The following is a 27,714-nucleotide window of genomic DNA, read 5'->3' on the forward strand; positions in this document are numbered from 1 at the left end:
CACACTTAGAGCCTGTTTGGCTCTACTGCTAAAAACCGTTTATTTTTAGAAACACCTTTTCAAAATGACTTTTAAAAAAGTGTTTTTGAAAAAAATGATTTGCCGCAAATTCATTCGAAAAGTGTTTTTGATAAATAAATCATGTTTGACTAATCTTTTTAAAAAGTATTTTTGAGAGTCAAATTACGAAAAAGGGTAAGTATCAATGTACTTTTAATATTAAGATTATTTTATAGAGAGAAACTATTTTAAATATCTATTAGAAATTTTTAATTAAAATTTTATTTTATTTATATATATTCAATCAATATTATACATTAATTAATTAATTAATTATTAATATAATATTAACATGAAAACTTAAATATAATTCAAAATATCAAGAAAAATAAATTTAAAAATCATTCCACAAATCAAATCACTATATACGAAAAATTAACCACAAAAATAAATAAAGTCCTTCATATTTTTAATCCTACAAAAATGTTATTGTTACATTTATTTCAAATTCTATAAAATAAAACGTAATATAATATATAAAATACTAATAATATATAAATATAAAAGAAAATTATTATAAAAAAATAAAAAACAAATTTTTTGAATGCAACTTAACCAAACTTATGAGATATGCTAATTCGTTAATAAGGGATATATATATATATATATATATATATATATTAGAAAGAGAGTTTCAAAGGCTGCTTATTCGTCATTCAATTGGCAAGTGAGGATATTTTTGTCATTCCAACTTCTCAAAGTGATAAGTATTGCATATAAAAAATTGTACTATGAGCCTTATTATTTGGACCTTCTTAACATATTTAGAAAAAACCCTACACTTTTCTACTAAATTACATATTATGCCTTCTATCATTGAGTATAGTGGGGACCATTTAATTTTACAATTGATACCTATACAATGATAACTTTATTGAGTTTCTATTATTTCCATTTTTATTCTGTACATATTAAATTGTTTAAATTTAATATAGTTAAATAATTTAATAAAATTTTATTATTTAGCTTTTATATTCAAAATAAATTATTTTTTAATATTATATATATCATTAAATAACTATATAAGATTATTAATAGTCACATTTATATTTTTAAAGTATAATTAATAAAATTATTTTTTTAAAATAAACTCCTAATAAATAATTTATTAAGAAAAACATCAAATTAATTTAAATGTTTTCTTTTTATTATACTTTACTTTACTTTACTTTTACTTACTTACTTATATAGAAGAGACAGCAAGATGACTGATTTTTGCCATCTTTATAAAAGAATAAGGGTTTTTTGGTCATTTACACTACCAAACTCATCAATAAAGGCTGCAATTGTGATTTGATTCTTTTTCCAATCTTGTAATTTATAAATAATATTTTTTTTCTTCTCTCATATGTATCAGGTCTTAATCTTTTGATCAAAGATCAAAACAACTCAATCTGCATCTCAACTAACTTCCTATACAATGTATCACATTTTGTTATTATGTAAAATAAGTGTACATAACTATCTTGTAAAACTTAGTTCCTTAAAATATCAACAAACGATTAATATGCAAGGTTATCTTATGCTACATCCTTGTAATCCAACTTTTAATTGATATCAAGTTATGATATTTATTATAGAAATCATTTCCTCATTTCAAAAGAAAAAAAAACTTATTTTCTAGAGGAAATATGTTGCAAAAATTTTACCTCATCAAATATAGAAAATTAACATTTTATAGAACACACCGATAGATTCATCAAATTTTTTTCTCCAATTTCACGTAAAAAAAAATTTAACCAAAAAAAAGGAATATTACATAATAATATTGGGCCCGTGCTGGCACGAGCCATTACTTTCTAGTATGTATATATGAGAGAGATATTTTTGTCTTCAAGAAATATTTTTCTGCTTATGTTTTTTTTAAGAAACAAATTTTTTTAGCTTCTTTCTAAAAACAGAAAAACTGTTTATGTTTTCATTTAAAAGCAGTTTTAAGTATTTACCAAACATTATTTTTTTCAAAAAAATATTTATTTTCACAAAAAAAAAAAAAACACTCTTTGCCTCCCCAACAACAATGTCAACATGCTCTTAATATGACTATATTACCATTTACCACAACAATCATACGTTACACCCCAAAACTATACGAAGCCCTTCCGAATGACCTAGTCACTCTTTCTTGGCTAGTCTAGTAGACTATATTCTCCCGTGGAGGTGAGTGGAGGAAGCTGTGAAACTTCTAACTCTAATTATCAACTCGGGACTATATTAGTATAAAGCGGCATTATCCCTTTACTAAATCCTCCCTCACTTATCACCATGAACAAGACCTTTCCCGATCAATTGAATTTTCATAATTATAATTGATGTATAGTCTTAGATTTTAAGAAAATATGTAAAGAAAAATAGTAATTAATATTGAGGATATATATAAAGATAATAAAATATAATTTTCCTTAACATGTGAAAAGTAATAAATAAAGATGAAAAATGTATTTTCAATATTAGTGAACACTTTTTTCCTAAATGGGGCAAGGAGAAGTAACATGAGAAAGAAAATTACAAAGTGGAAAATCACACTCTCGCAAATAAAACTTATCAATTAACCAAATTACAGATTTTCTATATAATGAACAAATAAAAAAAAAAAAAAAAAGTTCCTAAATAATGTATCGAACTCAAAATTCATTTATTTTATTACACAGAGTAAAAGAAAAAAAAAGCAGGAATCAATGGTCAAACATTTCCTTTTAATCGATGACAACAATCATACGTGGCATGTACTTATTTATATCAAACTTAACTAACCTTCAAATCTAATAATAATACCTCTCACTCATCTTCTAAATATTTTTTTTTTCTCCGAAGCATAATATCTTTCATTATTGCATCAACGAATTACATATGTAAATATATCTTTAGCATTCAGTAGGATTTAGGATCCGTTTGGTTCCAAAAAATATTTGAACTTTTTTAAAGAAAACTTGGAAAGAAGTGTTTGGTCATATAACTTGGCAAATATATTTCTCAAGTATTTCAAGTTCTCAAATACTAGAAAAAACTAGTATTTGTGCCAAGTTCTAATATTTGGAAATTTAAAAAATTAAAAAATTACCCCAAACTATATTTTATAAAAAAAAGATACCCATTATTTATTTATTAATTCCAACTAATATTAGTTACTACATCTTCCGAAAAAGTTTGACTTCTAATTTGAGTGACAAAATTGAGAAAAAAGAACAAGTTTTTAATAGGTTATAATTATAACTGAATCGGTGACAAATTTGAATATGCGATTAATGTATTGTCTTGCATATACTATTGTTATTTTGTTGTTGTTGATTGTTATCAATTATGTTAAAATGTTATTTTAACGGAATAAATTCACTATAAATAGATAATACAAATTTATGAGTATTTTTAATAGTTTTTAGAACTTATGGGTATGCATTATATTTTTTTTTGAAATAGTCAAATATTGTTCGAAAAACTTGGGCCCAAACACTAGCTTAGTTTGGGAAGAATTTTCCCAAAAATAAATAAAATAAAATANATAATAATTAAAAATAATTAAAAAAAATAAAAATAAAAAATAAAATAAAATAAAAAATAAAAAAAAATAAAAAATAAAAAAATAATATATATATATATATATTCGATATGATTGAACATGTTTGAAAGCTTTCAAATATTTTCACACAGTATGTTATGAATCAATCCCAGCCCGACATGAATTTTGACGTCACAGAATCAATTATTGGGCCGAAAAGGTTGATTTGGGATCCAGACGCAATTAGCAACTTGTTCAAAAGAAAGAGGAGTTAGAAAGAAAAGTTATGCTTATTGTTGTGTGAAAGTCTGATTCTCCTTATCTCCCTTCCAAATATCTGTATTTTCTCATCTCCCTTCTTTGGTCTATCAATCCATAGTCTTACTTTCAATATTTCTATATGTTTGTTCTGGGGCTTTTACCATTTTAGTTATTACGTTTACTTTTGAGAATTATAACTGAACTTTACTCTTGTTAATATAGTTGAAAAGTGGCTATTGTTATATTGAATTTGAGTTTTTACACAACACTACTTTCTCCCATAATATTGTCACTTGAATCATATCAACAACATTTTTAGCATCTAAGAAAATCTTCTCTTATGATCGCTCATCTTCTAAAAATTGATGCAACATCTCTCTTGATGATTCTATGTATCTTAATTTTTAAAGGAAAAAGGGTAAAAAATGCCCTTAAACTATGTGAAAGGAACAAATATGCTTTCAGTTTATAATTAGGCTCAATAATACCCCTACCGTCGATACTTTGGCTAAAAATGCCATTGCAGTAAATATTTTGGTTCAGAAATGCCCCTATAATTACAAAATAGGTTTAAAATGCCCTTTTCCGAATAAATATATTATTTTTTTCTTTTTAAACACATCTTCTTCCTAATTAAAATATTGTTAAAGAACACTATTCTTGTTTTCTTTCTTCTAAAATCACTTTAACAAATAAAACTGTAGAAAATATTTTTTTTCTTCTTAATCTCATTTTATCAATTAAAATAGAATAACTTCCTGTGCCCTTTCGACAGATAATATGTCATATATATAAGATCATAGTATATCCATCATTAATTTATATTTATATAACGATAAAAAATAATGATAATAAAATAAGAAATATTTTCATTTTTTATTTTTTTCTAAATTGAAGTAAGATAAATATTTGCTAATTTTTAAAAAATATTATTAGAAAAGGAATGTGTTAAAGAGAAAGCAATAATATATTTATTTAGAAAATGAGCATTTTGACCCATTAAATTAACAATAAGGACATTTTTGGACCAAAGTATTGACGGCAAGTGCATTTTTGGACCAAACTATAAACGGAGGGCATTTTTGTTCCTTTCACATAGTTTAAGGGCAATTTTGAACCAAAGTATTGAGGGTAAAGACATTTTTGAGCCAAGCTATAAACGGAGGGCATTTTTGTTCCTTTCACATAGTTTAAAGACATTTTTTACTCTTTTTCAATTTTTAAAGGGAAAAATGGCAAATATACCCATGAACTATCGTAAATGGTATGCAGATACCCTCCATCATACTTTTGGGACATTGGTGCCCCCGCCGTCCAAAACTAGATCATATATACCCTTTATACTAACGGACATACACGTGTCATAATCTTATCCACCGATCGATATTTATTAAATATTAGATCGACGATAAGATTGTGCCACATGTCCCTATTTAGTCTTCCGTTAGAGCGAAGGGCATATATGCTCTAGTTTTTGAATGACAGGGGCACTAATATCCCAAATGTATGACGGAGGATATTTGTATACCATTTACGATAGTTCAGGGGTATATTTGTCCCGTTTTCCATTTTTAAATAAGATCTATTAAACCATCAACTTGAAAAATAGGTGAAAATTGAAAAAACATTAACCTTTTTTTTCTTCACTTTTTTCCATCGAGACCCACTGTCGCAGTGGGTCCCCACAATCTTAATATTTTTATTTTGGGGCATTCTTGTCCATTTCCAGTCACCATCACGCAAAATCCTTGATGATTGAATAAATTTAGTTCTTTTCAATAATTTTCTTTTATAGAAGTTCTCAACTTTCATTTTCTATTAGAGTCTCCAATATTGAAATTAAGGTGTTGTCTAATAAAAAAAAAATTAAGAATATATTCAAACACAAAATAGCCTCAGATCAGTACGAAAAGACATGTTATTAATGCACACATTTGTCTTTTGACGTTAACATTTTGCGCTTTTACATACTTCCTCTGTCTTTCATTAATTATATTTATATATAAAAATAATTATTTCAAATTTATGATAAAATTATTCAATTTTTATTATTTTATATTTATAATTAATTATTATTTTTAAGTGTAATTAAAATTGTAAAATAAAAAAAAATTAAACAATAAATTAGTAAGAATATTTTTTAATTTATAATTTCTTATAAATGTTTATAAAGAAGAAAAAGTGTATGACTAATATAAAATTAAATAAGCAATAAAATGAATTAGGATAAAGTTGTAATTTGATGGAATCATAGGGGCGAAGAAAGAAGTGGTGAACGGACGGGAAGTGAAGAGAATCGTTGGTGACGTAGTAGTAGTTTGAGTAGACATTCTTGACTACAGTGTAAATGTAATTAATGGGACACGTGGCTAATGGACAATGACTCCTCATAGGATATCAAATACTCTCTGTTTCTGAATTTACGTGAGATTTTTTTTTTTTTAAGAATCAAACAATTTAAATTTAATCAAAAATTTGTATCTTCAATTTTTTAAAATAAAATTTATATATTTATAAGCTATTTAAAAAATACTTATATAAGTCACAATTTTAACTCATTCTGCTCCACATAAACATTCTCACCCCATGTTCACTTGTACCACGTTAAATTCGTATTCACCCTAAACTCACCATCACCTACCCATAAAGTTGGTGAGTTTATCACATTATATATTTAAATATTTTCTGCCTACTTACTATATGCAAAAAAAAATGAAAATTTACTTGTTTCCCTTAAAAATTATATATTCGATCCTTTATATTAAAGACATAAACCCTAGATGCTTTATTTTCGATTTTTTGGCTAAAAATATTTTTTAAACTATGAGTCAAACTTAAGATTACATTTTTGTGCTATAATAGTGAATAAAAAACATTCCTTATCTATGTCAAAATTGTAATATTCATCTTTTCGTTAGTTTTTTTTTTATCAAGAGACCAATGGCTAAGAATCATATATGTATGTATAAACATGTGACTTTTTCTGGAAATCTCTCTATTTTATCTTTTTCAATACATTTTAACCTATCCAGCACCTTCCCCTAACTGCACTAAAATACAAATAAACATCAAATCTCCCTTTCCTTCATTGTTTTTCTTCATCTTTATTTTTTTTGAAAAAAAAGAAGAAGTAATTTGTTTCTTTAGTTTTGGGAGTTGAAGGAAATAAAAAAAATGAAAAATATTTCATAGTTATCAACTTATTATGACCAAACACTAATTTTTAAATAAAATAAAATAGATTTACAATATTCATATTCAAACACTAATTTATTATAAATAAAAATGAAAAATTATTCCCAAATACATGATTTTCTTTAGGGATAAGGGTCTGAAAAATATCCCAACTTTGGTCGGATTTGCTGTTGCGATACTAAACTTTCATAAGGACCTATTACCTCCCTAGACTATTTAATACCGTATTTTTTACCCCCTGAACTATTTAATAGTGTATTTTAAAGGTATATATGTGTCCACGTGGACACATTACTATTTACAATTTTGCATTATTTTTTATGTCCACGTGAGCAAATATATATGTTTAAAATGCGGTATTAAATAGTCTAGGAAGGTAATAGGTCCTCATGAAAGTTTGGTATCGCAACAACAAATTCGACCAAAGTTGAAGTATTTTTCAGACCCTTATCCCTTTTCTTTATGACCAAACAAATACTTAATTGTTATGTTGTAATCATAAATCCTCCTACCTTTAGGATTCAATAATGGTGTAGAAGAATTTTAGTAGATGATATATCCTAAGCTATTTAGAAGGAACTAGAGGTCGTATACTCGTGTTTTTGAAAGCTACCCCCCTCCGCCCCCCCAACCCCCCATTTAACTAATGAAAATTAGTATTTATTTTTTAAAACTAAAAAAACTCCAAATTAATAATCACCACATACATTATTAGGGATAGGCGAAATGGTCTGGTAGACCCTTCTACTTGTATCTGTTTGTATTATGTACCCTTCTACTTGTCCATTTGTTATCTGGACCCTTAAACTGAATAAAACACAATTTATCGAACCCTTTTGACCATTGACCATGCTTACGTGTCTTTAAGATGGCTGAGTTGGCGAAAGTGTGTGACTTCACGCTCCTTAAGATGAGTGAGTACTATATTTCAGTTTTAAAAATTAATAAAAGAATAAAATAATACAAAAATTAAAAAATTAATTAAAAAGTCTCCATCTTCTTCACCACACTCCACCTTCATTTGCAGCCATCTCATGCCTCGACTCTTTTTTCTTTTCTTTTCATACTATTGTCATCATCTTTAAAAGATCTTGGCATTGAAACCTCCTTGAGTCCATTGAATCACCGCTAGTGGGAGAGGTCGATGTTGGTGGTGCTCGTCGGAGAAAACTAGTTCGCAGTAGAGTGAGAGAGACGATGCTAGTCAGTGGAGAATGAGGCGGGTGAGGGTTGGAGGATTTAGTTATGACAACGAAGAGATTTTCGACTAGATCTGCGGCGACGACAATGATTTAGGTTAGTAGTTATGTGATGGTTGAAGGAGTAGGAAAGGAAAATAGTAGATTTTGTATGTTTTAAGATGGGAATGGGGACTCACCCTCCGAGGAAGAAACGCACCAGCAACTTGATCTCCTCCATAGAAGCACCACCATTGTCAAAGTTCAGAAGAAGTTGAAGAGCTTATTGCCTAATCTATTTTGGAAATATGTTGGGTTTCTTTTTTAGCTTAAGGAATAAATTTAAATTTTATTGTTTTACTTTTTATTAAATAAAACACAATTGATTTTTTTTTAAAAAATAAATAATAAATGATGTGTAATTTTAAATCTGACGTGGATGATGATGTGTCATTTTTGTTGAGAGTTTAAAGTACACGCAGAGCCAAGGGGGTTTAAAATGCTAAGNTCCATTGAATCACCGCTAGTGGGAGAGGTCGATGTTGGTGGTGCTCGTCGGAGAAAACTAGTTCGCAGTAGAGTGAGAGAAACGATGCTAGTCAGTGGAGAATGAGGCGGGTGAGGGTTGGAGGATTTAGTTACGACAGCGAAGAGATTTTCGACTAGATCTGCAGCGGCAGCGGCGATTTAGGTTAGTAGTTATGTGATGGTTGAAGGAGTAGGAAAGGAAAATAGTAGATTTTGTATGTTTTAAGATGGGAATGGGGACTCACCCTCCGAGGAAGAAACGCACTAGCAACTTGATCTCCTCCATAGAAGCACCACCATTGTGAAAGTTCAGAAGAAGTTGAAGAGCTTATTGCCTAATCTATTTTGGAAATATGTTGGGTTTCTTTTTTAGCTTAAGGAATAAATTTAAATTTTATTGTTTTACTTTTTATTAAATACAACACAATTGATTTTTTTTAAAAAATAAATAATAAATGATGTGTAATTTTAAATATGACGTGGATGATGATGTGTCATTTTTGTTGAGAGTTTGAAGTACACGCAGAGCCAAGGGGGTTTAAAATGCTAAGTTACATTGAATTTAAGGGTTCAATTGACAAATAGTTAAGTCGAAAGGTCCAGAATACAAATGCATACAAGTACAAGGGTCCATCAGACCATTTCGCCTTAGGAGTATTACGATAAACTTTATGCATAATTTATTTTATATATCTTAATGTAATTAGGGTAGGTTAACTTAATTTTCAATATTAAAAAAAAGGGTAGGTTAGCTTAGGCTTCGTATACAAATATACATCTTATTGGTCTCTCCTTTAGATGTTTTGTAAAAGAGAATCCAACTTCTTCTTTCTCAAAAATAGGGGTAAAGAAAAAGGAAATTGCGAGAGAGGGTTACTAGGAGAAAAATTGAATTTCTTTTTAGTGTAAAGATTCAAATATTCAATCAACTGAACTATTAAAATTTTCGAAGAAAATCTAACAACTCGATATGGACATATGAATATTTCAAAGTGCTTGTTCACCATCCAATTTAAGAAACTCACGTACTAATTTAAACTAGCCTGTGACCACTTCATAACATTGTTATCATTATGTTCTCTTTAAACTAGCCTCTATCTTTATTTTACATCTTACTGTTTTTTTGTGTGTGTCAGCATCTGTTGTACAGTTGATTCTCCATGATTGATAGCCACGGTCTTTTAAATTCTTACTACATTTTATTCATTTTATTGAAAAAAGGAGTATCATATATTTGTGTAAAAAATATTTATTTTTAATATATATTGATATCAAAGATTTGAAATTAGACTTAGACACCATATAACAATAATTTCCCTGCGAAAAGCATGAAAAATAAAGAATCTATTGTTGACTTGTTGTATCAAATATTCTTTCGACATCTATATACGAATAACAATATCTTCTTTAAGAAAAATCGTTCTTATGTCTCAAGCTTTCTTTGTTATTTGTTTTCAGGTTATTAATTTTTCTAACAGCGACATCATTGTAATTGTCAATCCAAAGTGTTTTTGACCCCCCATACATGTCTTCACCTGATCATATCACATTATCTTTTTCCTAAATCTAACTTATACATAGTGTGCCTCTAAAAATTCTTTTTATATTGTCAGTGCATTTTGATACATGTGCAACTAATAGTTATAGGGAAGTTTTGAATAGCCAATAGTAGAAATTTATTGCAACAAATTTTACTAAAGTTGTAATTCATTGACTGTGTATGCACTGGCTCAGAAGTAGATGCTGCCAAAGTGTAGTTCACGGGTTCCCTCCTTTTCATTTCTTTGGAACTAGCAACACTCAAGGTTTCTCCATTTGTTAAAAAAGTAGAAATTTTGGTGCATAAATCATGTAAAAGAATATTGAACTTTAAATTTATAGGTAGAACACAATGGCTGAAGTAATTAATGGAAGTAAGCCAGCACAAGTATTTGTCATCCATCACTTGATTTTGTATGGAACCAAGACCATTCTCACTTGAAATAGAAAGGTTCCGAATCGGATGTTGTGGGAAGTGTATAATGCTCTGAATACTTCCTCATGTTACTAATGTTCGTCAACAAAAAACTTAATATAAACAAGATGGGCAAAAATGTTTTGAGTCTTATCACTATGCTTATCATTAAGCTATAGGCTATAACCAACTCCAAAGGTGGAAACTCTCTGGAACTCGCGGCATTTCACAGAAACCTTGGCGGAACTCTGCCATGTTGAATAGTTGATACTATTAAGTGCAAGTAAAATGGAAGCGACCTTTGTAGAATGTCAACTGCTCGTTTGAAGACCATTCTCTTTTTGGAGCGTATACTGTATTTTCCTCTCTTGATCCCTGTCTAATGTTCTGTAAGACAAATTGACATTCGTATAATGGGACGCTCAGCTTTGTCTAGCAGAGTGCTTGATCCTACTTCTGACGGCATAATATATGCAAATTTCTCTAGGATCCTGAAATTAATGATCCCTACTTTTGACGGCATAATATATGCAAATTTCTCTAGGATCCTGAAATTAATGATCATTCCCTACTCAAACACGCTCGTTCCATGCGTCCGCTGGAAAACAAATACACTAACAAGGCGTAACCAAGGATACAAAAACTTGGTTACAAAAACGAAAGCACCAACCTTGCTACATCACAATACTTCATCTTCGTCTTTATCAACCACACTATGCAGTAGCCGAGAAATACCCATCCAAAAGCTGACTGGAAGGTGATACTTGAAGTGACTGATCAATGCTGAACTTATGTCGCAAGCAAATTTTTGAAACTCTGGCTTCACCACCAAGCGAATCAGCATTGCTGACCACAAATCCGGAGCTAATTTCACTGCACGTCCTAGGGAATGAAACCCACTCACCACCCTAACTAGAATACCATGTTCCTGAAAAAGAGAATGAATAATGATTCTTATGAACGTTGCTATGCCTGAAACCAAAAAGGGCCACTAGGAAACTAAAGTACCAAACCAAGAACTTAAGATGCAGACTACGAAGTGGCCATCAAATTAAACAAGAAAACCACAATCTGTCTGCTGACCAAAGCAAGAAACTGAATTTCAAGAGATATAGAGAAAGTGACAATGCATCCCATGCAATCATTCATAATCAGTACATCATACCACATAGAATCACAATAAGATAGTAATTTTTCTAGTAGGGTGATATATTTGCTTATAATTAATGAACTAGTAGGATCTACTTTAATTTGTTTTATATTAGACTGAATATTTGGAGTTTAGTGGTGACGGTTAAATTGCTTCGTCAAGCTAATAGTATCGCAATTATAAGATCAGAGTAGAATGTCAACAATAGTAAAATGCACTTTTCCATTGTTTTGATAATAAGCACTGTTGCTCATGATTTGCATAAATAACAAGATGAAATATACCTCATATCCAAATAAACGTCTCGCTCGAAGCTTCTCATCAAGAAGATTATTTAGAAATTCATCTTGATAGAAAACATCAGCTGCTTTAACTATGTCTCTGACAAGGAATACACGGACTCTTGAACCCTTGTCTGACAAAATAAATTGGAAAAGGTCTTCTGTTGCAGAGACTACAGCCCGTATATCGAATGATCCCAATGGATCCGAGTAACTCTCCTGAGTTTCTCCTTCTGTTTCAGAAGCCTGCTGAGATATTGCTGCAATCTGCAGGAAGATACATTTTTAACAATTCACATACAGGAGTCCTAAACAACCCATCCCCAGCTTTATCAGTCTCTGTGTCAACAGATGCTGAAGTATTAGAAAAGATCAAGCTTCAGAGGGTTGTCTTTTAATAGCACAATGCATTGTAGCCCAATGAGATTTCTATTTGGACACATTTGAGAGAACAGTTTTTCTATTGTTTATCTTACCAAACAAAAACAACAACAGAAAAGCTGACAACTTCCACCGAGTACTCATCACATCATACTAATAATTAAGATCATATTAAAAGGAAGACCTAGAAAATTCACATAAACTATTCACATATAGTAATTTTTGAATCCAGCAGGAAAAGAGCTAAGACGGCCTTCTTTTCACAAATAGTCAAAGGTTCTTGTTCAGGAAAGAAATAAGCCTCACTTGTGCTACCTGCAAGAAACAAGTAAAACAACACATAGAAAGAATAAATGACCTACCAGTCTCTCTAGACGATTCCATCTCATAGAACCATCATTACGGATGAGAAGCTCTCTCAATATTCTCCTCATATCAGGAGTTGGATCTACCAAGAGTCTTCCGATAACAAAAGGATATGCACTTTCAACAACTTTGAAATCTGGATCCAATGCTTTTGCTGTTCCTTCAAGAGATCCAAGCGCTCGTATCACCAAAGCATAGTCAGGAGGAAGAGAAAAGTTGAAGTCGTACATCACATCATACAATTGATTCATTATGCCCTGAAATCATTTGAAGTGCCACTTAGTACTTGCAAGGTCATGAGGCAAGCTAACAATTGTGTCTCATTGAAGAAGATATCAATGGGTATAAAATATAATTGCAATAGGTCAACCAAATTTTGGAGAAAAAATCATCCTATAGTACAATGACGGGAGGCTCATCCCTAGCATATTCCTTGGACAAAGATAAGATTTGAGAAGTTTATCACACAACTCATGAAATCCAATCAAGCAGCTCTAACCAATGGTAGAGCCATTAGAGTACAAAGTAATTAAGATCCGCATAGAAAAATGTAACATTTGGTTTATATCTTGTCAACAACAAACATCAATTCCAACCTAGTTGGAGTTAACTACATAAATTCCTCAATATTCATTCCCCTCCATTGGACTCATTTTATTCCAATACTAAGATTCTACAACACTAGAAGTTTTCTCTTCTATGGGCAATATCTCCAAACAAACTTCGAAGTGTCCCCGCAAATACCGAGTCTAGTGCAAGTGTACTAATACACCTCAGCCTAAACCCTACTGTCTATATGAACTTTTTGCTTCCATTGTGTTCTACATTTACATTAAGTCGGCATTGATTCTGAGAGATGGTAAGGTCTTTTCATACAACTTGTGATTTTAGGTCTAGCTTGTCCACTTTCATCATCTCCAATTATTATGAAGTCATACATACAAACAGATCCCTATGGAGGTCTACAGAGAACAAGACTATACCATCTTCGCATCCTTCACTGAATTTATCCTCTGTATGTGCTACTTGCACCTTCTGCAAGATGCTTCATTTCTAATGTTTGCATAAGCAAACATCCATTTTAAAGCAACACTTCTAGAAGGTTAATTTCGTGGATGAATGATATTGTTAGTCTTGCAACAACGCTATAGAACCGGGTTTTCACTTTGATAAGGATTCAATCACATCACACATCTGCTGACTCTTCCATTTTCAAACTTATTATGTTAATCATATGCATTATGTATCATCTTATTCTCCCATAACATTGAATCTAAATATCTCAATTGTTGTATTTAAGCACCACAATGTACCATCAATGAAACTCTAATGATCTATGATAATCCTTCCAAACAAGTGCAAAATTCCTTGACGAACAAATACAAATTACAAGTCATTGGCAATGCGATCTTTTTTTTTTGATAACTGGTGTCCGGGCCAACTTTCGCGCACCTCGACTAATTCCATGGGATGCCTTTCACCAGTCACTGGCAATGTGATCTTTCTTTGTGCTTTCACAAAGGAAGGATTTCATCTAATCTCAACTCAACATTATTCAAGTTTTATGTATTTTGTCCTACGTCAACTAATCCTAAAATCCAAACTTCAGGTTGCATCTCCATCTTAATCTGTAGAATGCATCTCCAAAGTCCAAACTTCACTTTGACTCCGACTAGTCTCATCAATAAACACAATACTTTCAACAAAGCGCATATATCATGACCAGGGTAAACAAGTACCGGCTCATTGTAGATCCTTGATATAAACCCACAATTACGGAAATCCCTCTATATACCTACACTGTTCTCATACTTGTCATAGAGACCGTCACCATCATGGGTAGACATGATTGTGAGTATGACTGCTTCAATGGCGTATGCTGGTGCTTGCTTTAATGGTGTTGATGAAACAAAGAAATATAAACCAGAAGTGATAAAAACAAAGAAGAGATAGTGGAAATTGGCCAGATGGAAGGGACACTGATCAACTCTGTTCAAACTTGGATGCCATTCCAACTAACATGATGTCACTGTTTCCTACCCCAGCAGGGATTTTAAACAGATTGGACAGAGTCAGAAGGAAGTTCCTATGGCAGGGGAATAAAGAAAGGGAAGGGTATAACCTAGTTGAATGGAAGGAGGTAACTGGAAAAGAGATATGGGGGAGTGGGTATAAAGAACTTGAAAAATCACAACAAGGCCCACAGAATGAAATGGCTCCGGATAACTTGATGAAGAAGGAATAACCTTATGCCCTAGATGTTTACTTTGTGGGGAGAAGGCAGAAACTGTAAAACACCTCTTCTTGCACGAAAAGTTTACAGGACAATTATGGAGGTTGTTTTTAAATTTGAGAGGTATATCAGGGAAGGTCACACAGACATTCCAAAGTCGTGAAGAGGTAGGGATACATGCCAAAAGCAAATGGAGAATCATACCAGCCAGCATATGGTGGACTATTTGGAGGGAAAGAAATGCTAGGTGTTTTGGGAACATAGAGAATAGTATAGATCAAGTTGAATTGTATCTTAAATTCTGTGTTTTTGGTGTGACCAGATTTGGTCTAATGATCCTGTCTCTATTATTGATGTTCTGGATTCATTATAGACATAGGATCATAGGATTCTGTAAATATGGTTGCAGTACAATCCCTGTACTACTCTTCTCTTATATTAAAATACAAAGTTAAAGGCCATAATCCTAACTAAATCCAGTAGAATAAATGTATTTTTAAGTTGTCTTATACTACTATTTTTCTTATTAAAAATCATTACTTAAGAACTTACCTATTATAGGCTTTAATGTAACCTGATTGTGTAAAAGAAACTTTACCTGTCGGTGGATATTGGTTGAACTCCATGAGTAATACTTTTGAGGGAATCTATGTACTATTTTATGGGGACAGAATATGGAATAGATATGTAGGTATTAGTTGTAAGAAATATAGGAAAAGAATATTATTGAATTGTTGTTGTGTCTACATTATTACATTGAGACCCTATTTATAGACCCTAGANAATTCTCTACCAAGTTCGTAGAGGTTTTGATACCATGTAAGAAATATAGGAAAAGAATATTATTGAATTGTTGTTGTGTCTACATTATTACATTGAGACCCTATTTATAGACCCTAGAATACAATCCTTTACCAAGTAGGATACTATTTAGTATTCCTATTTCTATTTCTATTCCTATTCCTATTCTAATAGGATTGTATAAACCTAATCCTATTCTTATAGGATTGTATAAACCTATTCCTATTCTAATAGGATTGTATAAACCTATTTATATTCTAACATTAGTAATACATAGATTAAAATAGCTAAAATGACAAAACCAACCCAGACAAACTTCCATTTTGTTCAAGTAGTAAACATATTAATACATTATACACTATTTTTAAATACGTCAATGCAAACATCCATCAAGGAATAACCCATGTATCACAACCCCTAGATAACTAATTCCTGGATAACTTGTCTTTAAGCCAAACAACTCCGTAGTGCTTAAAGGACTCTCTTTGTGGCTTTTTTTCTTTTGGAAGGGGGCTCTATTCAGATCCAAAAAAAAATTCCCTAGATTAACTAGATTGCACTGCGCTGCTTGGTCTTTCTCTATTGCTCTACCGTAATACCTATATGTATAAATGGGAGAATGAGCTTTATTGGGAAGCATTCTCAAACTAGGAAAAAAATAAATAGACAAAGGAACAGAGGGGGAGCAGGATAAGAACCTGGAAATCTTGGGATTGTCTGGTTCCATCACCAAAGGACGCTCGCAAAGCTTCTGAAACAGATTGAATGTCTACTCCATCAGGTAGAAATCCCAGCGAAAGAAAGTCATTCGCTAAACTCAGAGAGTCTCGATTAACGAAGTGAACAAGCTGCAGTGCACAGCACTTATCAACTACCAAACATGAATTTATTACAAATACTTGCCAGCTTTATGCATACAGAGCCAATTGCGTTAAAAATAGCAAACCCCATGTGTGAAAAATAAATAAGCAAATAAATAAATAATAATTGCAAAGATCCTGAAGTGCAGTCATCTGTTGAAACACTGGACATGTAATAGATCAATGAATACTTAGACAATCCATGCAGACATCAAAATATGCAATGCCTTAAAGAACCAAAGTTTCAATTTTAGAAATTGTTTAAAACGCATGCCCACGCTTTCTTGCTTTTGTAATGCAGTCATCTATACAACTTTGGGACGTGCAATACGTCAATAAGTACTTAAGACCCCATCCATGTAGACATTAAAATATGCAATGCCTTAAAGAACCAAAGCTTCAAATTTAAGAACTGTCTATAAGCGCATGCCAATACTGGAATTCAAGATGTGACCTCTTCCTAAAGCAGTATTCCATATACTCAACAATGAAGTTCAAGGAGATAACAGAAGCAGAGCATATGAGGATATGCAGAAAAGTTTTAGATTTAGAAATGTAATGCAACTGCCAAAAAAAATAAAAATCAATCCCAATCAGATTTGAATCATGAATAAGTGTAAAGCTAGAAAATAAAGCCTTTGGTAACAAACCTCATATCTCCACAAAGAAACAATAGGAACAAATAGTTGATAAACATTTTGTGTAAAATTTTGTAGTTCAATGAAGTTCTCACATCATGACTAATTAGGTGAAGGTTGATGTTAGTCACTCGAGACTCTTTAGTACTCAATACATGCCAACTTTCATCATCCTAAATTTATTCACTTTTAATTAAATAATAATAAGAAATTGATGCTCTCGCTTCCTTCCCAAATCAAATTGATGCTCTCGCTTCCTTCTCAAATCATACTCGAAATCTGATGCTGCCTACATCATCTGACAAAAGATTTTGGACTTTGGGAGGTATTTTATCTCGTTTAACTCATTCTAAAAGATTAATATGTTTTTTCTTTTTTTGTGCTTTTTTCTGGAAATCAAGAAATCAGAGTTTCACAGAGTTTATGCTTTAATTACAAGGTCTTTAGCTCATACACATTAGCTTAGCACTTAGCATGTACAACAGATTCAGATGCCAAGTATCACACATTCATACTTCATCATCCTTCTGCTAAAAGATTGTGGTGGAGCTCAGCTGTGATTGTATGGAGAACCCTGTGTTTTTACAAAGAGGTTGGTTGATTTTGTGTCTTTTTTTGGGGCTTAAAATAGGATTTAAGGCACGCGATGGGCAGAGCTTACTTCTTGTCTGGAATAGACAAGTATACCCATAGTGGAGGCAACAAGGGTTTACAAGGTATCACTACTGGCAAGAGGACAAAGTTAAGTTGGGGAAGAAAATGATGAAAAAGAACATCACACCAAAGAAGAGAGAAGATATAATAACAAGAGTATCAATGGATCAGAAAATAACTGGAACAAACAGGTGAATCGGCTGGAAAGAGCAATAAAAGGGGAAATGAAAAGAGGAAGTTTGGTTGCACAGGCAAATGTTGAGAGGATGAATAAAATTAAAATGCTGTAACGCCTCTAGATCTGTGATTTATATTTAGAGGCGCAAAGCATTTTCTATCACAAAATTCTAGTATAGAAACTATACGAGCATATGGGAATAAAATTGCTTCACTATTATACATCACCTACGCTCATGCATCTGAATTTCTTTGTGTGATCCCACCAGTTTCAGCGTACCAAGAACAACAGATTTAATTAATTCCTTACCTTCCTTTCCCTTCAGAAAGAAATCTCAATCAAAGAGGGATGCTCAGACAGAATAGAAATAGAAACAAGTTAGAAGAAATATCCAAAGAGTAAATGCTCGGCCCACTCCAAAAAGAATGAAGAACAAAACAAAAAGAAGTCTTACAATCCAGGTGTCCCCAAGAAAATCCCAAGAGATGATTTCATCAGGACTTTGTCTATAATGTATTGAAAGAAAGTGCTTTTTGAAAAAAGGTATAGTAGAAGAAAGAGAACTAACATAAGTAAATAGAAATATTCATTCCAAACAGCTCAAGTAATCAAAAACAGTGGTAACAAAAACCTACACGGGCAACTATAGGTCTCGTCTTGCAGCCCCACCTTAAACAAAGGAAATCACTCACTCTCAAACAATTTAAACTTGGATGAAATGGTCGCAGAACTCCATGAAAACATTCTACAGGAATTGATGGTCCACAACACACGGTGATATGCAACAAAACAGGATCTCAAAGACATTCAGAAAAAACTAAAGAGCAATGTCTGTCAGTAACTGCAAACAATTGATGAAGCTAGCCAATACTACTTGAACTAAAGGTGATGACATAAACCCAAACAGCTAATAAACGATGACCACATGAAATGCATCCAAACTATATCTCAATACTCCAACAATCCAGTCAGTCAACCATGAATGATGAGAATTTATCACTAGAGCTAACCACTTTAATAAGTCCAACACGATAGTGACGTGGAATGTCTCCCATCATGCCAAAGTCAAAATAGGCAAGAGATCCATCCTCAGTAGCAACTAGGTTCCCAGGATGAGGATCAGCATGGAAAAACCCCACCTCAAGCAACTGCCTCAATGAGCAGTATAACCCCTGATAAAACAAAAGATATTTCACAAAGTTTAAGAATAGCACAGAAAGGAGCAGATAAACTCTACTAAGAAAGACAACTTCCTTTTTATTTTGTATTTTTTGTGTAAGAAAGACAGCTATTTACCTGGTCAACAAGTCTCCTCCTATTTAGGTTTGCCTTCCTCATTCGACTTTCATCTGTCAGCTTAATCCCATCTATCCACTCCATCGTAAGCACCTCCTTACGGGTAAAGTTCCAGTATATTTTAGGGACCTTGATACCAACAGTTTTCTGACACCCGACATTATCAGTTACTGCACTCCCTGGGACAGTTTTCTCTTTACCTGTAAGTAAAAAGCTAAGTTAGCGTAAATTGAAATGAACAAGGTTAAGGAAATATTTACTGAGCACTCAAAAAAAGTTCATGCGCATTAAAGTTCACTTATTTTAAGGTTGCCAAAATATTGCTTTTAGATCACTGTGCTCTACAACCTAGTGACACATTGTCGGAAGGGAGAAGGGAGACGGGAGATGATAGAAAAGGCAAAAGAACAGACAATAATGGGAGAGATGAGAGAGATTACAAGAGTATATAGAGAGAGGCCATTCACGGAGTCTTACTCATCAAATAGAGTATGTTCAAATAAAGTGCAAAAGAACCCCCAATTACAGTGAGGGAACCAAGACCAAGCTAGATTCTCAAACTATTGAAACTGAAGTGACGAAGAGAAGATAAAAACATATATAACAAAATAAAATCTAATCTAAACAATGATAAGGATACAGGTTAACCTCAAAAGGCTTAGACTAGACTAAATATTAATAAAAAGAAAAGGCTCATAAATACCCCTCACATATGGGAAAAGGTTCATAAATACCCTTCTTCCACCTTTTGGTCTAAAAATACCGCAACCTATTTTTTTTGGCTCAAGAATACCCCTAACCTACTGGAAAAAGCTAAAAAATAACCCCCCCCCCCCCCCCCAACTTATCCTGTCACGACCCAAATATATTCCATGACATTCAATCTACATTTGGACTGACTAGTTCCAAAAAATGGAAGGGAAAAAAGTTATTCCATAATACCACAACCACTAAAGCAATGTCTGGAAGACACTTACTACTACATGCATAAAGAGATGCGAATCTTTCGGCATTTTGTGCTTCCAGGATGTAGTCAATTTCTTCGAACATGTGTCTCACCTATCCATTCAAGCAAAACCCCTGGGGTTAGCAAGTATATAATAGACAACTATTTAAAAGAAGTGCAACTTCTCTCATATTTACAGAAAATGGGGAAATAAGAGGATAATGAACCAATTAGGAGATGAGACATAGGATGAGCTAAAAGCAATTACTAAAATACAACTTTGCTGGTTTTCTTTGATTTAATCTCTTAACAAAAGAATAGGTTTAGAACTAGTGGCCAATTGATAGTGTCATCTTTAGAGTAAATTCGAGATATTTTCATCTGCCTTGATAGCTATTGGTTGAGTTGTTCAGTTTCTAATCAAGGATTTGATCTGTTAACTGTTGCAGCCGTTTCATTCAGCTGTGCCAAGTGCACCTTGTAAATTTGAGTATACATGAATTAGATGAATCAGAATTCACCTCATAATCATTCCAAAGAACTAGCAATAGACTAGTAATATACTCCTTGAGATAGAGACAGTCTTGATGTATAACCCATCACATTCACACGCATTGTGTTCCAGATATCATCTTCTGAAGTACAGAAACATAAGATGGAAATTTGGAATCTCACCATCTCATTGACAGCTACCAACAGATCCTTACGAGCTTTTGCAAATCTTTTTAGTTGGCCACCAATCATATGAAATAACATAGCGTCCAGTGTCAGTAAATGTGACATATGAGGCCTCTGGACCTTAACAGCCACCAGCTCTCCAGAATGCAAATGAGCTGCAAAACTTGAAGCCAAGAAGAAACATTAAAAGCTTGAGTACCCCTTGAGCAAGGCACTCACTCTTCCAAAACCAGTTACGTTCCCCTAGTAGATTTATCTCCAAAACGAATTAGCCTACAAAGAGACACCCAAGAGCCAGAAGGATTATAGGAATGAATGCATCATGACATCGTAAGATGTATCACCAGAATGAATTAGTTGGTGCTAGAAATGTTAGAAAAAGTGAACGATATCTTGGATCAACAGAATGACCAGTTTTTGTCTCTATAACCACTCTTAGGGAAGATTCCACATGGGGTTGGATATAGAAGGTTCCTTCCGGAAGATAAGGTAAAAGGTTAGGAAAAGGAAGAAAGTGAGAAGTAATGAAACACCATAGAACTAGTAGTTAGAGACCTAATCAACGACAAAAGCAGAGAAACACCAAAAAATTCAAGCTCTAACCTTTATATACTTGGCCAAGAGATGCTGCAGCAATTGGCTCCTTGCTAATGTCAGCAAATACTTGTGAAACGCGAACACCCAACTGGGACTCAATAGATCTTCTTGCAAGATGAGTTGGAAATGGGGGGATTTGATCCTGGCAAGATGTGAAGTACAAATTAAAGGATAATACATTATGTTGAGAGATCTTATCCAGCTTTCAAGAATACAACACTTCTTTCCTCCCATTTTTAGTAAGCAATAGGGCTGGAAGGTACTTGTAGAATAGAAGGCCAGAAGTTGGAGATGCAAATCAGCCATTTTAAGAATTTGAACTTCCTTTTGAATGGAAGTTTGAGGTCCACGATATCTTTTAAGATAAGACATGCTTGGGACAAACCAGCAAAAAAGAAATGTAATGGTAAGTTGGGATATGACCCTAGTAGCAGCACTGAAGTATTAAGTTTACCTGTAACTTTGCAAGTTCTTGACAATACACTTTTGGTAATATGTCCGGCCTTGTGCTTAAAGCTTGTCCCAGCTGTTATTCAAACAATTGCAGAATTAACCATAAGACCTTTTTCCATGCTGGAGACAAGTTACAAGGTCCTGTTGGAACCCAGGGCTGATGCACCATGTAAGCAATCTGAAATTACAAGGGCTCTTTGGCCCATTTAACCACATAGAATTGATATCACAGATGACTATATGTAGTCAATAAACAAAAAGAATATCACATCAGCAGAATATTTTCTTCGATAATGGTGTTCTATCTATCATATTGATGAAGTGGCATCACTGATCAAATACATTCTCTTGCCATTTCATAGATACATCAAAGAAGACCTCAACTCACCCCATCCCACCCCCACCCCACCCAAAAAAAATCATTTGAGTACATCAAGAAAATAGATGCAAGTATAAATTTTCAATCTCGTCCTAAACAAAACCAATTGTGAGGAGAAGAACAGAGACAATCAACCATCTTTTTTTACATTGCAAGTAACTGAACAACTTTGGAGGATTTTCCTTAATTCAAAAGGGATCATGTGAGTGATGCCAAGAGATACACTTGAAGTTCTGGAACAAATATAGCACTCACTCAGAACAGAAAGAAAGATGGAAGATTGTCCCTGCTTGCATTTGGTGGACAGTTTGGAAAGAGAGAAATCAAAGGTGTTTTGAAGACAATTATAGCTCTATCCAGAAACTGAAGATGAAGTGCCTAGCCCTTTCCTTTTTTTGGGTGTAAACATGCATGTATGGAAGACATAGAATCTTTCTGCTGGCGTACTAGGATCTCTGTAAGTAGGTTATAGCTTAGTACATCTTCCTATATTCCCTTGTAAATATGGGCAGGTGCAGTTTTTATGCAGCAAATAGTTACATAAAAAAAGATGTCTTCTCAAAAAAAAGAAAAAACAATGAGTCCCATCTACATATAATATCTTAACCATTCTTTTGCCAACAAGGAAGCAGTAAATGCACTCTTTGCACTATATGTACACGTAATTAGTGCCACCTACACCTCCTTCTCAATTCCTGTTTTGCATCATTCCTCTGCCAATGAGGAAGATATAAAAGCATTATTTGCACAAAATACCTAGTAAGGAACCAAGTTTAGTTATTCTCTAAATAAGTATTTCATCTTTGTCCACTCTTCTCCTAACCCACATGTTTGTGAATAGTATTTTCAAGGTAAGGCAATTGAACTCTGTGATTGAATGAGTTTCTAGAGTGCTGGCTAGGTTACATGACCGGATTTGTAAGACTCTGATTCTCCACCCCTCGGTTGATCAGTAAAGCAGGCCAGACAATTTTTTGAGCATAGTCTAATTAAATAAAAAAATACTTAAGTCCAGGCTACACATATTACCTTGGTTAGAGCAGAATAACTCAATAAACCTCTCCCAGTCTACTAAAATTCTTTCATATTTGAATTAATATCAACATTTCCAAAAGAACAGGCAGAGGCTTCTGGTCTACTCCTACGTACAGGTAACCGGAATTCAAAATACATCATCTTGACTTAAAGGAGCATGTAAGAATGAAATTTCCTCCATTAGTTTAGGATGTAGATGCTGCTTGACAATCAAATTCAGTGCGTGAAATTAAATGTACTAATCTATTAGCTATAGAAAGTAAAGAAACCTGCTAAGTTTAAACACGAGCACTTCTGGTGGTCAAAAGCTTTTGCATAAAAACCAGTGTTTCCTATCTAGTATTATCTATATATAATAGGGAAAATAGATTCTGAATAACATGTCTCTTTGAGGTCTCCAGTCATGCCTGTAACCTGAGCTTAAACATCTTCTATATTGGTGTGTCAATGTATGCCACAATCTGAAATGCAAATTCAGAATGGAACAGAGTGGTGAGCCTTGCCTCTCGGCAGTGGCAGACTTCACCCAACAATTTATGCTCCTTCCATGTAATGATGATGAGGCACGCCATCATGTACATTCTCCTACGAAATTGGTTGTATGCCTATTGAAGCAGTATCCTCACCCCTCGTAAAAACAGCACCAAGAACAGAAGTGGTAATAGACTACACCACAGCAGACAGATATGAATACTTCTACAAATAATAATGATGTTTTCCCACCAACATAAGGGGATAAGATGGTCTTAACAGATAGTGTAACTTGCCTTTATGTAGAAAGGACCCAAGTCGATAAGAGTTTCACGGAACTGCAAATAAAAGAAGTAAATTCATTGTTAAGGCCTGCGTGGATAACCAGTTAATCACTTGAAATTCAGTAATAGATGGAACCATAAACAACAGTAAAGAACAAATAAAACCCAAAACAAGAAAGCCACTGTCTTAATAAAATCCAAACACCAATCTAGTGAATTATTTGAAAACGTTAGATGAAATATGACTTATGAGTGGGGCAAAGTAAGCTATGAGTAGAACCACAAAATTAACTATCAAACCAAGACACACCATCCTCATCCAACACAAAGTGCAAGGCAATTGAAACCGTATTTTTTAACAGCCGGACTCTTTAAGGAGCAGCAATTGTACGATTCACAGATGTATAGGTGTCAACAAGCTCAGAACAACTGCAGGAAAGCATATCTTAATACTTAATTCAGTAACAGGTGATTGCTTGACAAAAATGCATTGGAAAGTTCCCATTCAAATCACTATAATAAGTAAATACCTAAATGAAGGTATCCGAGTAAATTTAAAAGATATTTCAAATACAGTGTTGCCCATTTTTGCCTTCTCTATTTCTTTATTTTTCTGTCACATCAATAAGGAAAGGGTGTTTCGAGGCACACTAACTGTTACTTGAGATAAATAAAGTAGTATGGTTAAAGCATATGAAGTTAGTTCCAGTACTCCTAACAAAAGAAGAATTAGAGGTTTTCCTTTCCTCAACTTTTCCATTTTATCATAGCAAGATGCTAGAAAACACTGAACAAATAATGGAAGTCATTTCACAGCTTTCATGCTCTGAAGCTGAAAAATCCATTTTCTGATCCATTCTTGCTATTCTGTCAAAATGCCTATAAAACACCTACAGTGAAAAATATCTGATCCATTGTATGCAATAGACCGAATAGACAGCACACTGTCATCTGTCAATATGTCAATAGAACACCTACAGTGAAAAATCAAACCTTTCAGATAGAACTTCATTGGAGAACTGAATATACCTTAACAGCACGTCTTCTTAAGTCATGGACAAATAAGCGCCAAACAGTTAGCTTCAACACATAGAATGAAATAATGGCTGCTCTGTACAAAGCCATGAATGGGCCAAAACGATATAATGATGAAAGGCTTTTCGACTTATAAGTAAGTGCATGTCCAAATTCGCTTTCTAGTGATTCCTTCCTCAACCTAGCATACTCAGCAGTTGGCCTTTCTCCATGCACACTGGAAAAACCAGTAGAAAAGCTGCACCAAAAGCGCATTAACTCATTAATTCCTTGGGAAGAAAATATTCCACTACAGAATGTATGCACAAATGTTAGACAACAAAATAAAAATGAGGGTGGTGAAGCCAATAAATTGATCAATAATGCAAAAGAGAAGTACAAGGGCGTTTCGGAAGCAACATTGAACTGGTTCAGTAATCAGTCACAAATCAAGAGAGTGAGGAGAACAATATTCATTCACTTACTATTTTGGGGTTGACACAAAATTGCCATGGTTTCCAGCTGGAATAACCTCAGGAAAACTAATGGATGAGTATTCGCACCAAGAAGTCTCAAATGAGCAGCCAAAACGCAGAGCTGAAAAGAAGTCAAAGGTGGAAAAGAACCACTTAATTTTTTGTTATTAGTTGAACAAGTTGAGTGATAAGTAATAAGCAGAGGGTAATGACAGCTACAGCGAGAAAATATGAGCAACGCTCAAAAAGGTGACAGCTACAACAATTAATATTTCACAAGCAAGAGGCTGGTTCTAGGGGAGGAGATAGAAATCCAATAAAGTGAGTGAATTCAAAAGGGTCCCATATATAATATGTTAAAACTTGAAAGTAATAAACTAAAGGGATAATACATAAACATACACTCAAACTTAACCTCAGCTAGCAAGTAAATACTTCAACTTTAAGAGTGCATATCTAGACACCTTGCTACAGATGGACTCAACATAAAACCAAACACTCCAACTCGTCACCACTTAGTCTCTGGACACAATTTCAGAGGTGTTTAGATGATCATTTGGAAAGTTGGAGTGTTCAACAAACATAATGGAAATGAATTGAGCTATCTAGATGCGCACTCTCAAAGTTTGAGTGCTTACCCACTGAGGCCAAATTTCAGCATCTATTTATGTATTATGCCTTAATTAAACCATGAAGAGTAAATTCCACATAGGATTTTCGCTCTCTCTTTCTCTAGATAGCAAACAAGGATAGCGAAATTTACATAATTTACACCAGGAATCGGCAGCCCTTAATTACAGAAAAACTCACACACACTGCTATATTTGACGAAACCAGTGAGAGTGTACTTTGGAGAAGCACTCTAACTTCTGGAAACTAAAGGTTACAGTGAAGTTTAGGTGAGATTCCAGTGCCTAAACGCACACAATCAGATATCTAGGTATGATTAGCACTATATAATAAGCAAACAATATTCTGAATGAAGGAACAGTTTCATATAAAATAAAATTACGCAGCTAATTCGGTGAAGAAGTATTAATAAAAATGGCAAATTACTTGGGGACAGGACTGCAAGACGCCGTCGGTTAAGGCATGAAATGATACTCCTCATCGGCAATTTTGAGTGTTCACATAACCTTGCCCAGCGATGTATGTCCTGTGCATATAAGGTGTTTGACAATATGCCTCTGAGAAAACTGAATTCAGGCGTAGCGATTGAAGGTGCCAACGGTGCTTCTTTCGCTGTTTTCTTTGCTATAGCTTAGGGGACCTAAGAATGTGCCACGTTCCGCATACGTGGCGCACAGTGAGAGTCAGCAACTGAAAATGTACACTTGCAAATTGCAATTGTGCTGCGGAAAAACAATATTACAATCTCTAAACTACTTACCATAGAACAATTATATCCTATTTGAAATATACTATGAAAATGGAATTGGAAAGCATAAGGTGTTGTATTAGAATTTCATCTTCAAGTCTTATATTTAGAATTTTCATTATGATTTTTAAATAAAATAAAAGGCTATTTTATTAAAATGATAAAGTTTTATGATTAAATTGATTTTTATTCAAAAATGTGTTTGTACTAGTAATTGGGAATGTGAAGTTAAAACATAGAATCTAAATTAAACTCTATCAAACATTAAATCTAAATATTTATCGAGCCTTATTAAATTATACATATTCAATTAGATTGAATTCAATCTAACTTAGTCAATTAGTGTTCTACAATCGAACTAGCTAGATCACTAGTATTTTTTTCCGTATATATTCTCAATAATCGAGCTTGAGTCAAGATTTAAAAATTATATTACATCGTTAATTATTTTTAAAAAAAACATCATAAATTCGAGGCATATATATATTATAAA

At 33.1% G+C, this 27,714-nt stretch overlaps 1 protein-coding gene across 2 annotated transcripts; it reads right to left on the bottom strand.

Moving 5' to 3' along the window:
* Positions 1-10,622: 10,622 nt before the first annotated feature.
* On the bottom strand, positions 10,623-27,205 carry LOC125878487 (uncharacterized). Of its 2 annotated transcripts, none has more exons than XM_049559755.1 (15): positions 26,900-27,205; positions 25,853-25,964; positions 25,383-25,626; positions 24,366-24,407; positions 22,186-22,257; positions 21,738-21,873; positions 21,132-21,289; positions 20,488-20,569; positions 19,511-19,710; positions 19,225-19,386; positions 16,583-16,732; positions 12,847-13,107; positions 12,107-12,370; positions 11,343-11,600; positions 10,623-11,163 (listed from the first exon to the last, which is right to left on the bottom strand). In XM_049559755.1, the coding sequence occupies exons 1-14, from the start codon at positions 26,952-26,954 to the stop codon at positions 11,352-11,354; spliced, it is 2,187 nt and encodes a 728-aa protein (XP_049415712.1). In that variant the 5' UTR covers positions 26,955-27,205; the 3' UTR covers positions 10,623-11,163; positions 11,343-11,351. The 2 variants fall into 2 exon arrangements, with proteins under 2 accessions (XP_049415712.1, XP_049415713.1); XM_049559756.1 differs by having other exon boundaries at positions 10,623-11,220.
* Between the last annotated feature and the right edge of the window lie 509 nt (positions 27,206-27,714).

This window comes from Solanum stenotomum, chromosome 10 (genome assembly GCF_019186545.1).
Source record: "Solanum stenotomum isolate F172 chromosome 10, ASM1918654v1, whole genome shotgun sequence".
NCBI lineage: Eukaryota > Viridiplantae > Streptophyta > Magnoliopsida > Solanales > Solanaceae > Solanum > Solanum stenotomum.